At 40.6% G+C, this 12,945-nt stretch overlaps 1 protein-coding gene across 1 annotated transcript in view; it reads right to left on the reverse strand.

Annotated features, from left to right (window-relative positions):
• Window positions 1-12,945, reverse strand: part of RRP12 (ribosomal RNA processing 12 homolog) — a 33,934-nt gene continuing 20,989 nt past the window's right edge. Inside the window, exons 21-34 of the mRNA XM_060768232.2 lie at window positions 12,008-12,166; window positions 11,772-11,852; window positions 10,042-10,147; window positions 8,346-8,453; window positions 7,609-7,766; window positions 6,807-6,898; window positions 5,194-5,352; window positions 4,890-5,062; window positions 4,661-4,777; window positions 3,277-3,326; window positions 2,944-3,022; window positions 1,786-1,853; window positions 851-933; window positions 1-468 (exon numbers count right to left, since the gene is read on the reverse strand). Of these exons, the coding sequence (XP_060624215.2) occupies window positions 366-468; window positions 851-933; window positions 1,786-1,853; window positions 2,944-3,022; window positions 3,277-3,326; window positions 4,661-4,777; window positions 4,890-5,062; window positions 5,194-5,352; window positions 6,807-6,898; window positions 7,609-7,766; window positions 8,346-8,453; window positions 10,042-10,147; window positions 11,772-11,852; window positions 12,008-12,166 (1,536 nt within the window). The 3' untranslated portion in view covers window positions 1-365. The remainder of the gene's footprint in view (window positions 469-850; window positions 934-1,785; window positions 1,854-2,943; window positions 3,023-3,276; window positions 3,327-4,660; window positions 4,778-4,889; window positions 5,063-5,193; window positions 5,353-6,806; window positions 6,899-7,608; window positions 7,767-8,345; window positions 8,454-10,041; window positions 10,148-11,771; window positions 11,853-12,007; window positions 12,167-12,945) is intronic.

The following is a 12,945-nucleotide window of genomic DNA, read 5'->3' on the forward strand; positions in this document are numbered from 1 at the left end:
TTCTTTTCTTACTAATGTTTATTATGTAATGTTCATTAGGAGACTTTTTTGCTTTGTTCAAACTCAAGCCAAAAAAAGCGATGCTTTTGAAGCACACCTAATTGTCCAGGAAACTAGAATAGCAGGAGAAAATTCTACTGCAAGGATTTATAAATATCAGAATGGGAACAGAATAGAATATGCATCTTTCATTATTCTTCCTCTAGCTGAGAATTCTGGTACACATAGCCAATCATACAAATTTAGCGTTCATGTGCCATTTGCAGACAACAGCATATGTTGCAAGGCAGCAATATGGAGTCCCAATGCAGTTAGTTGCCTTGAAAGGAACTGCATCATTGATTAGCGAAAGGATCCTTTCTTGTTCAGACATGGGGCTGCTTCTTGCGATGTTTCTTGCCTGCCTGAGCACCACGCTGAGCTCCCTTCATCAGGCCCTTGTATTGTCCCTGAAGTTTTGCCTTTTTCCTGCAAAGAATATTAAGAGAGAACACATAATAGAATAAGTACTATTGATATAGCAGAAGAGATGCAACATCCTAAGAGGGGCATTTGTAAGCTATAGTTCTCAATGAACAGAACAGGACGTTCTCAGCTGAAATACTGGATTCAGCAGAAGCTGCCTAATGTTACAAATATAAGTGATTTTGGTAGAGACTGCTCAGTAAGAGGTTTCTCCATCGCTAACCTATAAGGATAGTTCATATGAAATAGTAGAAGTCCCAGATTCAATAGTTGTTATCTCCACTATAAGGCAAGAGGTGATAGGAAAGACCTCTAACTAAGGACCCTCAGAACCTTTCTCAGGTAGACATTTCTGATATTCTCCCGCATTATCCCTGTATCATACCTCCTGTTCAGCTTTGCTATGTTCAGTGGGATATAAGCATAAGGATCCAGACGTCCTTTCTTCTTGATGTCACCTTTACCTTTCTGTAGGAATAGACGGAAATCAATACTTAGGAGCAGGTTGTCAAGACCAAGCTCTATGGCACACACCTCACTGAGCCCTGTGGCTTCCCAAACACCATGAGTTTTATCTATACTGTAGAACAGTGGTTCCCAACCTGTGGTCTGTAGACGACCAGTGATCTGCAAGAACTAAAATATGGTCCGTGGCCTTACTGTTACTATACCGTTGCAATGAGAGCGACTGGTTTCACAAAACCCTCTTGTAGTTCCAAAGCTTATTACATATGGTTTTCTGAGGGCGAGCACATGCGATGACTGGATGGCATATGTTCTGTATTAGAAACTAGAGCAAATGTAGTCCAGCCAATGTAATTTTCTGAATCAGCACCCCAAATAACCAAACTGAATCTAAAGTTGACCAAAAACCGATTCATAACCCTTTTGGTATTAACGTTGGAGAGTAATCCCTGGTCAAAAAATGTTGGGAACCACTGATGTAGAAGCTTAGAACTTGCTGTGAAGATAGAACAGACTTAGAATTATATTCAGATTAAAAGAGTACCGACTAACAGTCCACACAAGGAAGTAGGGCAAGGTCATTGTAGCACTATGATAGGATCCATCACAGAAACACTGGACTAGCCTCTGTACAGAGAGCTTTTTGATCTTGGTAGATATGTGAAGACCCATTGCTTTAAGTTATGTCTCATGAAAGTCTGTCGAGAGGAAAGGAATTATTTAACATATTCTCTGAGGATATTATAAATCCATATTTAGTCGTCAAGCCCAACAAACATTATTTTGAATCACGTGGAAGCAAATGATCCCAGATTCAACTGCTGTGAGCCCCAATTCTTTGCATTGTGGTCATACCTTTGCCTTGTATTCCACCCCTGTTGATGCATTCTTGCCCAGAGGCCGATGGATTCCAGTGCCTCCAGCTGAAAATGGCAAAGAAAAAAAGGATATAAGTTAACAGATAGAAGAAACTGTTGTTCTGTAATTGTCCATGTAAATATGTACTTAACTCTGCCCCCTGATGGCCAACCACATTATTGTAACTTCTTTATCACACAGAAGTATTGTTACAGCATTTGATGGCCTAGCTAGTGTCTTAAGGATGAAGTGTGAAATGAGCAACACACCCAGTTTGGAACACATCTCACCACACTAAAACAGTAGATGTGGCTCTTAATGAGACATGTCGCATTATCACGGGGTGTCTGCGCCCTACACCACTGGAGAAATTACACTGTTTAGCCGGTATTGCACCACCTGACATCCACCGGGAAGTAGCAGCCAATAGTGAAAGGACCAAGGCAGTGACATCTCCAGCCCATCCCCTGTTTGTGTATCAGCCATCACGTCAACAACTTAAATCAAGGAATAGTTTTCTAAGATCTACAGAGACACTCGCTGGAACACCTCAGCAAGCGAGAGTCCAAAAGTGGAAGGCACAAACCCAGAACCTCAATCAATGGCTGATACCAAATGAGAGACTCCCCCCTGGGCACACAGAAAATTGGGCTATTTGGAAGGCGATGAATAGACTGCGCTCTGGCACCACAAGATGCAGAGCCAACCTTTAAAAATGGGGCTACAAAGTGAAATCCACAACATGTGAGTGTGGAGAAGAGCAAACTAAAGACCACCTGCTGCAATGCAACCTGAGCCCTGCTACATGCACAATGGAGGACCTTCTTACAGTAACACCAGAGGCACTCCAAGTGGCCAGCTACTGGTCAAACGACATTTAATCAACTACCAGCTTGCAAACTTTGTGTTTTGCTTGTTTGTTAAAAAAAAAAAACATAGTACAACTGTTTGGTCTGCTCCTGACACAATAAATAAATAAGCAACACATCACACTAAGGTATTTTCATCTGCTACTGTATGATGGACAAAGTTGTAGACTGATCTTCAACTAAACTAAACCCTCCAATTATCATTTCTTACTCTTTTACCTGTCCTGTTACAGGCTCCCGACTCCATGGCAGGGTCTGTAATAATAACACAAGAGCATGCATTTACCTTTGTATTTGGATTGTACATCAGTACCAAGCTCCTCGTCATCTGCCTCTTCCCTGAATCGGCGCTTCTGAGCCTTCTTCTGCAACACAAGTTTTAGACATTAGCATAGGTCCTTGCAGGATAAAGTAGGCTTCTTAGCATGTTAAAGAACTCCCAAATTTATAGTATAATCTGTGTGGCAATGCCTCCCATGCTTGACAGACAGGTCGAACTTTCTCTAAATGCAAGAGAGTAGTTCATCCAGGCAACAACATAAATATTGCCCACATCTAAAGAGAATGCTTGAAATCACAATTGTCTTCACTTCACTCTTTTGCCCATCATGCTACTTACACTCCGGATTCCAACTTCCTGCATTAAATCTGCCATCTCTTCATCTACGCCTGCAGGAAACAACACAAGCCATAGTAAACAAGGATATAGCACAATTAATAAAACCTTGGGTTTGAGAGGTAAAATTCACCAACACATTGGGCAGGAGGTAAGCACTAGCTTGCATTAAATTAAAAATGGAAATCTAGAATACTTCCCCATGTAGCTTATACTGCCTAAATATATTTTATTATTCTTTGTATAGACTAAAGATGATGAGCACTGGAATATACACAAAAGATTATTGAGCAAGTGTAGTTTAGTGATGACCCAACATCTTTCCATTTACCTACAAGTGTAAAGTGGCAGCTCACACAATTCAAGGTGCTGGTGCTAACCTACAAAGCCCTAAACGGTTCCGGCCCAAAGTACCTTGAGTACCGCATCTCGGCCTATCAGCCCACGAGGACCTTGAGATCATCCGGGGAGGCCTTTCTTTCGGTCCCGCCTGCCTCACAGGCACGCTTGGCGGGGACTAGAGAACGGGCCTTCTCGGTGGTGGCCCCCCGGCTGTGGAACTCCCTCCCTGCGGAAATTAGACAGGCGCCCTCCCTCATGGCCTTCCGTAAGGGCCTGAAAACCTGGCTCTTTGGAAAGGCCTTCAGTTAAGTGCTATGTTTTGGAATGACCACCGGAATGGACTAAGGACGACGAGATGGATTATGACCCAAACAAGACGAAGCGGATTTTTAGCTTAATTATTTGTTGTTAGTAAGTTGTGTGTTATGACTCTGATTTATTGTAACTGTTGTCTTTATGTTCTGTGTTCTGTACACCGCCACGAGTCGCCTTCGGGCTGAGAGTGGCGGTCAATAAATGCAAATAATAAATAAATAAATAAATAAATAAATCACAACTGACGTGCCAATCACAAAAGCTCACAAAGTGATACGAGGAAATCTACCTTATAGGATGCACCTGCACCATAAAATTAAATGCATTCTGGCATTATTTTATGTGCTATTGATCAATGTTACAGTATCGTGAGAGTTGTAGTTTTCTTTAGACTTCTCTTCCAAAGAGTACTTGTGCTTCGCCAAAATCAAAATCACATGGTTTTATAGCTTTTAGCTATGGCAGTAAAAGTGTCAAATTGTATTAATTCCACAGTGCAGATGCACTCATAGTCTTCCCTTTTATCATTCATCAGTGACAAGGAATCTGAGTTGATAAAATTGCCATAATATTATTGCATTGTAATGACAGGATTTGGTTTCACAGCTTACGAACAAACTTAAATGTTTGGCTCACAAATCTATCAACAATGTAATAGTTGATAGATTATCAAAAGTCAAATCTTTCGACGATGACATTAGGTCACTCAGTGGGCCTCATTCACCAGTACCTTTAGTTCCTTCTTCCTGCTCTTCCTCTTCTTCTTCGCATATGATGAGACGGCCATCAGCTGACACCTTAAAATCACTACTGGTTTTCCCAGTCTGGCTACGGCCTGGCTTAGTTGCTGAAAGAAAGAGCAGACAAAGTTTACAAGGAGGCAAAGCGGTTCCTCTGATGAAAAAAAAAAGCAAAGACACTAAACTGACAGTGTGTGCCAACTTCCTCCTGCTCCTTACCCAGAACTCTCTGTGCCACATTAGGGTCCAAGAAATTGAGAGGCTCGTCACTTTCTCCCTCTTTGAGCCAGGCCTGGCTTTGTTTCTGTAGCTTTTGTCTACTCTCTTTTTTGCGCGGCTTGACATCCTCTTCTTCCAGGTCAGAGTCAGAATCAGCCAGTACTTCCTCCATGCTGAAAGCAAAAAAGCAGGGGCCATTTCAGCTGCTGCGGCACCAGCATAATCTCTTTTAATCTTTAAATTAAAATGTCTTTTAGCTTCTGCTTTAGAACATCAAGGCTCCAACCTGGAACTCCATCCATACCTGTCTCCCCTGGGCCTCATTCCCGCCCCTTCTTCTTCTGAAGAGGTGGCTCCTACCCGCTTCAAAGCCTGCCGTTTTCGGTTCCTTGCCTCAGTTTTCCGAATGTTCAGCAGCACCTTATGATATGCCTCAGGGAGCAAAGCCTGCAAAGGCTCAAAGCTGTGAGGAGGAAATCAGAGATCAGTGTCATAGAAACCAGCTCCTCTCTTGATCCATGCTCCCAACATTATCCGTAGATACTGTATATACTCGAATATAAGTTGAGTTGTTCAGCCCTTTTGGGGGGCTGAAAAAGCTCCTTCAGCTTATATTCGAGTGCAGGTCTTCCACCCCGGTGAGGCAGCAGAGTCCCCAACCTGCTTTTAATGGTAATTATTTAATGCAACTGTTTATTTTAGCTTATTGTATAATGTTTAATATTGTATTTTGTTTATTTTTTAATATAGGCATTGAATGTTTGCCTGTTACTATGTTGGAAGCTGCCCTGAGTCCACACAGGGTACAAATAAATTGTTGTTGTTGTTTTTGTTGTAAAATTGTTGATACCATTTTATTTTTTTGAACCTCCTTTTCAACTTAGAGAGCTAGTATACTGTTTTTCTTTGAAGTATGGTAAATATTCAAAAACATTTAACCTACTGATGCCTCAATTAATGTAATTTTACTGGTATCTATTTTTTTAAAATTTACCAGTAGCTGCTGCATTTCCCACCCTTGGCTTATACTCGAGTCAATAAAGTTTCCCAGTTTTTTGTGTTAAAATCAGATGCCTCGGCTTATATTCAGGTCGGATTGTATGCGAGTATATACGGTAAGTCAGTAAATGCATTAGATACATTAGAAGCAGGACAGAGAAGCAATTCTTCTTATACAAGATTAATATCCTCACATGCCATCTTCCAAGTTTTCAGTTATGTCTGATCCAGAATCCTTTCATTCACTTGGCTAAAGAAAATGCGTTTACCAGATAACGCAAAATACTGGTTCAGACTACATAGGTAAGCTTATACAGGTGTGTTTTCCATTACAGGTAAGAGTTTAGTTCCCCAGTCCCTATGCTGGTTCTCTAAAAAATGAAAGGGTGAGGAGGAATCAACATTTGGATCATGCTGGGATGCTTCATAAATAAAACCAGTTATGCCATTTGGAACCTATTTCACCCAGTACCAGGCTAATCTTCCTTATCCCACCTTACTCGATGTCTTAAGATTGAAGCCAATGCTAGAAATAATGTCTGATTACAACTTTGCAGTTTTCACTGTAATTGTTAACTGCCACTTTCATCCCACAGTGCCTTATGTCCAGCCTAAACATGTACTTCCATGAATATATATAAACAAGACTGCACAATTTAAGACACAATGTTCTAGGGAGCAAACGCTCCAGAGGAAGAAATGTCTGATGCAACTTAAGTCCAAATTCAACTGGTATTCCTACTTGAGGAGATTATTTGAATCAGTTCCTGAATGATGAATCAACATGTACAAGTTCATTTATCTATCCCATTGAATCAATAGGTATATTTCCCAATAGGATTCAGGCCTTGGAGTATCCTCCTCCATTTCATCAAATTATGCATACCATTCATCATCTTCCTTAGACCCAACACTAACCCAAATTTACGCATCAGTTTGGAAAGGAGGTTTCGGATCTTCATGCGGAAATGGCGCCTCATGTCATCCGTCAATCCTCCTATGGCTTCTAACTGCAAAAGAAGAGCACAAACCTCAGAATTCTCACCAGTGATCAGATAATTCCTTTCATGAAGTCAGCACCATCAATGCTTTATCTCAGGGTCCACAAACATTTTAAACAGAGGGCCAGGTCACAGTCCCTCAAACTGTTGGAGTGCCGGATTATAATTTGGAAAAAAACCATGAATGAATTCCTATGAACATATCTTATTTGTAGTGTAAAAAGCACTTAAATGCAATACAGTAATTAAAATGAAGAACAATTTCAACAAATATAAACTTATTAGTATTTCAATGGGAAGTGTGGACTTGCTTTTGGCTGATGAGATGGGATTGTTGTTGTGGTGTGCTTTCAAATAGTTTCAGACTTAGGTTGACCCTGAGCGAGGGCCAGATAAATGACCTTGGAAGGCCGCATCCGGCCCCCAGGCCTTAGTTTGAGGACCCTGCTTTATCTCATATACGAACACCCATTACAATGAGATACTACTGCTTGCTAAAAGTAGAAGTGAAATGCTGAACAAGGCTAAGCAAAGGATGCACCAGTAATTCCAACATGGACCTATGAACTATTTGGGAACTACCAAGGAGACTTGAGACAGGGCTATGTTCCGCGCATTTAAATGCTGCTTCTTTTCCTTTTAGTTATGCAAATTAAGGCCACGTTCATTACCAGGTCTTATTTCCCACACACTCTCTCAATGCACTTCCCCAATCTCACCATGGTCTCCATGTGCCGACCCATTAAAGCTGTGTCCAGGAGCAAGACTGCCACTTTGAGGAAGCCAAAAGCTGACTTGACCACATCTCGTGTCCGGGAACCCAACAGGAGACACACATGCTTCATTAGTTGCTCCAGGGCATCTGGCGCAACTTGATCTGAAGGAGTACAGGCTATGTTAAAGGCATATGTTAAATTATTTTCCTCTTTCAAACACAACACAGATGATTCTGGGTTCTTGTAGTTGCTGTTGTCTACCTTTAAGACATTTCCAGTTTATGAAAACCCTATTGGAGGTTTTCTTAGCAGTATTTTCTCAAAGGGAGTTTTGCCGTCATCTGAGCCTAAATAATGTGATATGCCCAAGGTCACCCAGTGGGATTCCATAGCAGAGTGGAAGTCTGGACTCCTGTCTCCCAGAGTTGTAATCCAACACTCAAAACCACTACACCATGTTGGCTCCCTTCTAGGTCCTTATCAAGCATAAAGAATTATTCCATTCAGAAACCCACTACAAATTTCTAACAAGGCCTAGCAGTGCTTACAAGGAACCCGAAGAGACAAAAATCCCATCTGGAAGAGAAGTCACAACCTTAAGAATGTAAAATAATGTATTTTCTCTGTATATACAGCAGTTCAGTTTACAGACAGCTCCTGTATACCGCTTAGCCTTTCAGAGATTTTTTTTAATTGATGGGGATATACAACATTACCCAATTAAAATCCCATTATATTACCTTTAAATTCAAAGAGCAGACGGGCAAGAGCAAGCACTGTACAGCTGATCATGGTGACAGAGCTGGTCAAGCCCGCATAGATCAGGAGGAGATAACGCTGTATTCCATCTGAAAAATGATAAAGAGAGGTGGTTACATCTATCTTGATTATTGCAAAGAGGGTACCAACAATCACACAAACAACTAAGATGGCGGAGTCTCTCCCAGGTGGGCCAAAATGGGACTGAAATGTTCAGAGAAGGATGTGTTCAGTAAAAGAAATGAAAACAATTCGTTGCCTAGGTCCAAGCAACCTAGAGAAAATACTAAGAGCTAGGCCTCTATGCAATCTGAAAAAGGGCCCAGGGGCAATTCCTAGCTTCTCTATACTTACAGCTAAGAAAGGTTCTTTTCTGAAACCCTAAAGAGCCACTATGGAAGGTGTTGGAATTAAGCCCCACACTGCCCAAGTCTCAAGTCCTCAACGAGGAGCAGTTAGTTTAGTATAGGCTGAGGGTATTCCCTTCCCCTGTGTCTCATGTATTGGCAGTTAGAATGTATCTACTGTAATTTCTTCTCTCTCTTTCTGCTCTCATTCTCATTGGTTGTTTAAAATGGATACTTTTCTACCGCAAGCTTTTTGAATCTGACTTCTACCTTCTTACACTTTACTATGGAGAGTATGTGCTGTGTGCTTTGAGATCTCTCTCTGCTTGTGTGCCAGGAGAGATGTAGTGATTGAGTTCTTCCCTCTCTTGAAACCTTAGAAGAGATAGATGTTAGAGTAGATCAGGCCCAGTTCTTGATTATTAAGAAATACAGTTATTTCTTATTATTGTAAATAAACTTTTTGTGATTTTTAAGACTGGACTCTGCATGTTTGCCTCCTAAGATCTTAATTCTTTACAGCCACATCACACGGCACTTCACACCCTTCTCGCTAGTGAGCTGATGCTCAACTTTTGTATCCTCTTTGTTTTTGGATGCTCTGCTGTATATTTTAGGGTAGTTTTTCCTAACAAAAGGTAGAAAACCAAATACTCAAATTCTGGTTCAGTAAAATCCACTGTCCAACGAGACAGACATAAATGATTATGTTTGGCAGGAAACATGGCGAAGGGGACAGGAAACAAGTAATAAGATAATAAACTGGGGACGACAGCAAATCTCTCATAATCTGGCTACAGGAAGCTCTAACTTCTAAAATATAAACTACCAAGATTTTTTAAAAAATAAAAGGAAGATAATGGGGTACACCAAGCCTTGATTTCAAGCAATTCTAAGAGAATTTTGCATTTTGATATTGGTGTGGAATTTAATATCAGATGGACAACTGAGTGCAGTAAGTACCAAACATTCCCACCTTTACGGTTATATGCGCAATCAACAAAATATATTAACTATGTTCACTAAGATCTCTGAAGCTATAAAAAGAAGTCAAATTGAGATTTCTAAAAGGGACAAGTGATGACAGTAAATTATAATATGTAAAATCCTCCTTCCTATGTATGAATATAATTATGCAAAACAATAATATACAGATGTTATTAGTTAAAACAACATCTATCCAGATCTCAAAAATCAGGGATTCAATGCAAAATTGGTATACTTTTTCAAGAATAGGGTTAGTGTTACATGGTTTAGTACCAGGAAGAAGGATGAGGAGCACAGAGAGGGGAAGGGGCATTGTGTTTTCAAGGAATAGCCTAGGACTCACCGTTTGAAGTGGGACCAAAGCGGATAAAAGCATGACCCATTTCTACAAGCAGATTGAAAGCATTCTTGCGGGCTCCTACAGACACCTCCTTGGTGCAAAGTATTACCTGAGATAGCAGAAACATTTGTCAGCAACCCTATGGTATTTATTCGCTGGCTTCAGTCTCAATTAAGATATAAGCTTTTAAAGAGAACTGGAATATCAGCGATTATTCTAAAACGCTTATTGCAAAAAGAAAAAAAACAGAGCATGGCATCCTTTTGATTAGTCCCAATTTGGGTAGATCCAGCCAATCGACTGCAACACTTAGATAAATCCAATAGATTCAATAGTCAGGATAAAAAGAGTTTCTGTAAATGTCAGAATTTTCCAAACACAATGAGGGTAACCAACTACTTTGGATATTTTTTTTTAAAAAAAAGACACAGAAAAATGTTTTCAAAATAAGAGATTTAACACTTGAATAATTTCTGATCGGAAGCACTCTTCTTGTCCTGACTATGTATCTAGATTTAGATAGAAAGAGCACATGTCTAGTTTGTTGCCCAAATGTTCAGTAAATGTGAAAACAGCAACAAAATGTCCAAAATCCTTCAGTAGAAGTTCTATACTGTGAAATAGGTGGGTAAGTAATTTGTAAATGGATAGGGAAATTGTGCAAAGTTGTCCTGTGTGAAGCTAATTGCCTTATCTTAGGGAGATAACATTAATAATAATAATAATAATAATAATAATAATAATAATAATAATGACTCTGGCACAAGCCAGTAAAGGTGGTCCCAATGGTGATCGGCACACTGGGTGCAGTGTCTAAAGACCTTGGCCTGCACTTAAACACAATCGGCACTGACAAAATTACCATCTGCCAGCTGCAAAAGGCAAAGGCCACCTTACTGGGATCTGCACGCATCATTCGCCGATACATCACACAGTCCTAGACACTTGGGAAATGCCCAACATGTGATCCAATACAACAGCCAGCAGAGTGATCTTGTCTGCTGTGGACCCATCTTGTTGTGTTTCGAATAATAATAATAATAATAATAATAATAATAATAATAATAACAACAACTTTATTTTTATACCCCGCCAGCCATCTCCCCTGGGGGAGATGGCTGGCGACTCCCCTGGGGACTCAGGGCAGCTTACAAGAGACAAGCCCAAAAAATTACAATTAAAACACAACAGTAAAACACTTACCAATTAAAAACATCAGATAAACCAATACAACACAGTTATAACCAACATAAGAGCAGTATTGGTTAATACTTGGATGGGAGCCCACCAATGAATACCAGATGCTATAGGTTGTATTTCAGAGGAAGGAATGGCTAAAACTAACTATGAGTTCTCCTTGCCCAGGAAAACCCTATTAAATTTATGGGGTCACAGGTGACTTGAAATACACACAATTAAACTATCTAATGTTTATTATTTTTTTCCAATATGGAGTGGGAGATATGTGTCACTGTACTAACCACAGGCCTGTTTCAGTTTTGCAGAAGGGGAGGAGAAAAAGAGACATGGAAGCATAAGGTTCAGAAATAGCAAAACAGAAAGGCCCCTGGACCTGAAATTGGCCCTTTTAGGAGATTACATTTTATTTGTGCAAACAAACATGTTGCTCTCAAAATAGTTTTTCTCCTTGTCTTTCTATGACACAAAAACAACAACTGTGCTCATCCTTTCAGCACCTTGGCAGCCACTAATCTTCTCTTGCCCTTTCTTACCTCTGGCACCAGAGCTGTGACAAAATCTTCATGTTCCACTGCAAGCTGCTTGACAATGTAGAAGAGACACTTCAGTCGAGGCTGGGGGGGAAAAAAGAGGGGTAAGAAATGAAAGAGCAAAACACCATTCCAAAACTATCTTTTTCACTTTTTCACTATGATTCTTCTTAAATCAGTATCCCATCCACCTCAGATGGTAAAGCAAGTTTTTTTTTCTCCCCAAAGCTGCTTCTTACCCTCTTGGCAGGAGACGTGGCAGTGGGAAGAGAACCCAGGAGGGCACTTTGCAGGTCCTTTAGGTGAGTCTGTACAAAATTCTGACATGCTGGCCTGTCAGAGGCACACACTTCCTCCAGCACTCGATAGGCTTTCTTCTGTATCCTGTGGTCCTTGTTCTAGGATGATTGAAGCAGACAGATAAGATATACAATATAAAGATACACACAACTTGAGAGACCTCCATAACCTTGAACAATACAATCTGTCATGCAACCACATAAGGGCCATGTCAGTAAGGATCGGTCAAACACTTCCCAAACTATAAGGAGGAGCATATACAAAAATAATTAATATGGTTGAGATAATGTTTTGAATGAAACAAGCTGAATAGTGGCCAATCATATGAGGTTTTCCTCAAGGCATCTACTCTGTTTTCAATGCTATTTTAGTTGTACATGAAGTGCTCATTAATAAAAGTATTTCCACACAAATGGGAAAAGGTCTAGAGTCACCACTACGAAAGAGGGTACGAATAAAACATAACACAAAGGTGTCAGGGGGATAAGGTGACCTATAGTGTAGTCATGTTTTACCTGGCAGCAAAAGATCCTGCACCAAGCAGTTGAGAAAGCTTGTCTGATTTTTTTTTTTGTCGTGTCAGAAGCAACTTGAGAAACTGCAAGTTGCTTCTGGTGTGAGAGAATTTGCCATCTGCAAGGACGTTGCCCAGGGGACGTCCTTGTTTTGATGTTTTTATCATCCTTGTGGGAGGCTTCTCTCATATCCCCGCATGAGGAGCTGGAGCTGACAGAGGGAGCTCACCCGTGCTCTCCCCGGATTTGAACCTGCAACCTGTCGGTCTTCAGTCCTACCGGCACAGGGGTTTAACCCATTGCACCACCGGGGGCTTGTCTGATAAAGAATCCATATTATTCTCAATGCTCTTGCCCAATAA

The sequence above is a fragment of the Anolis sagrei genome, chromosome 3 (assembly GCF_037176765.1).
Source record: "Anolis sagrei isolate rAnoSag1 chromosome 3, rAnoSag1.mat, whole genome shotgun sequence".
Classification (NCBI taxonomy): domain Eukaryota; kingdom Metazoa; phylum Chordata; class Lepidosauria; order Squamata; family Dactyloidae; genus Anolis; species Anolis sagrei.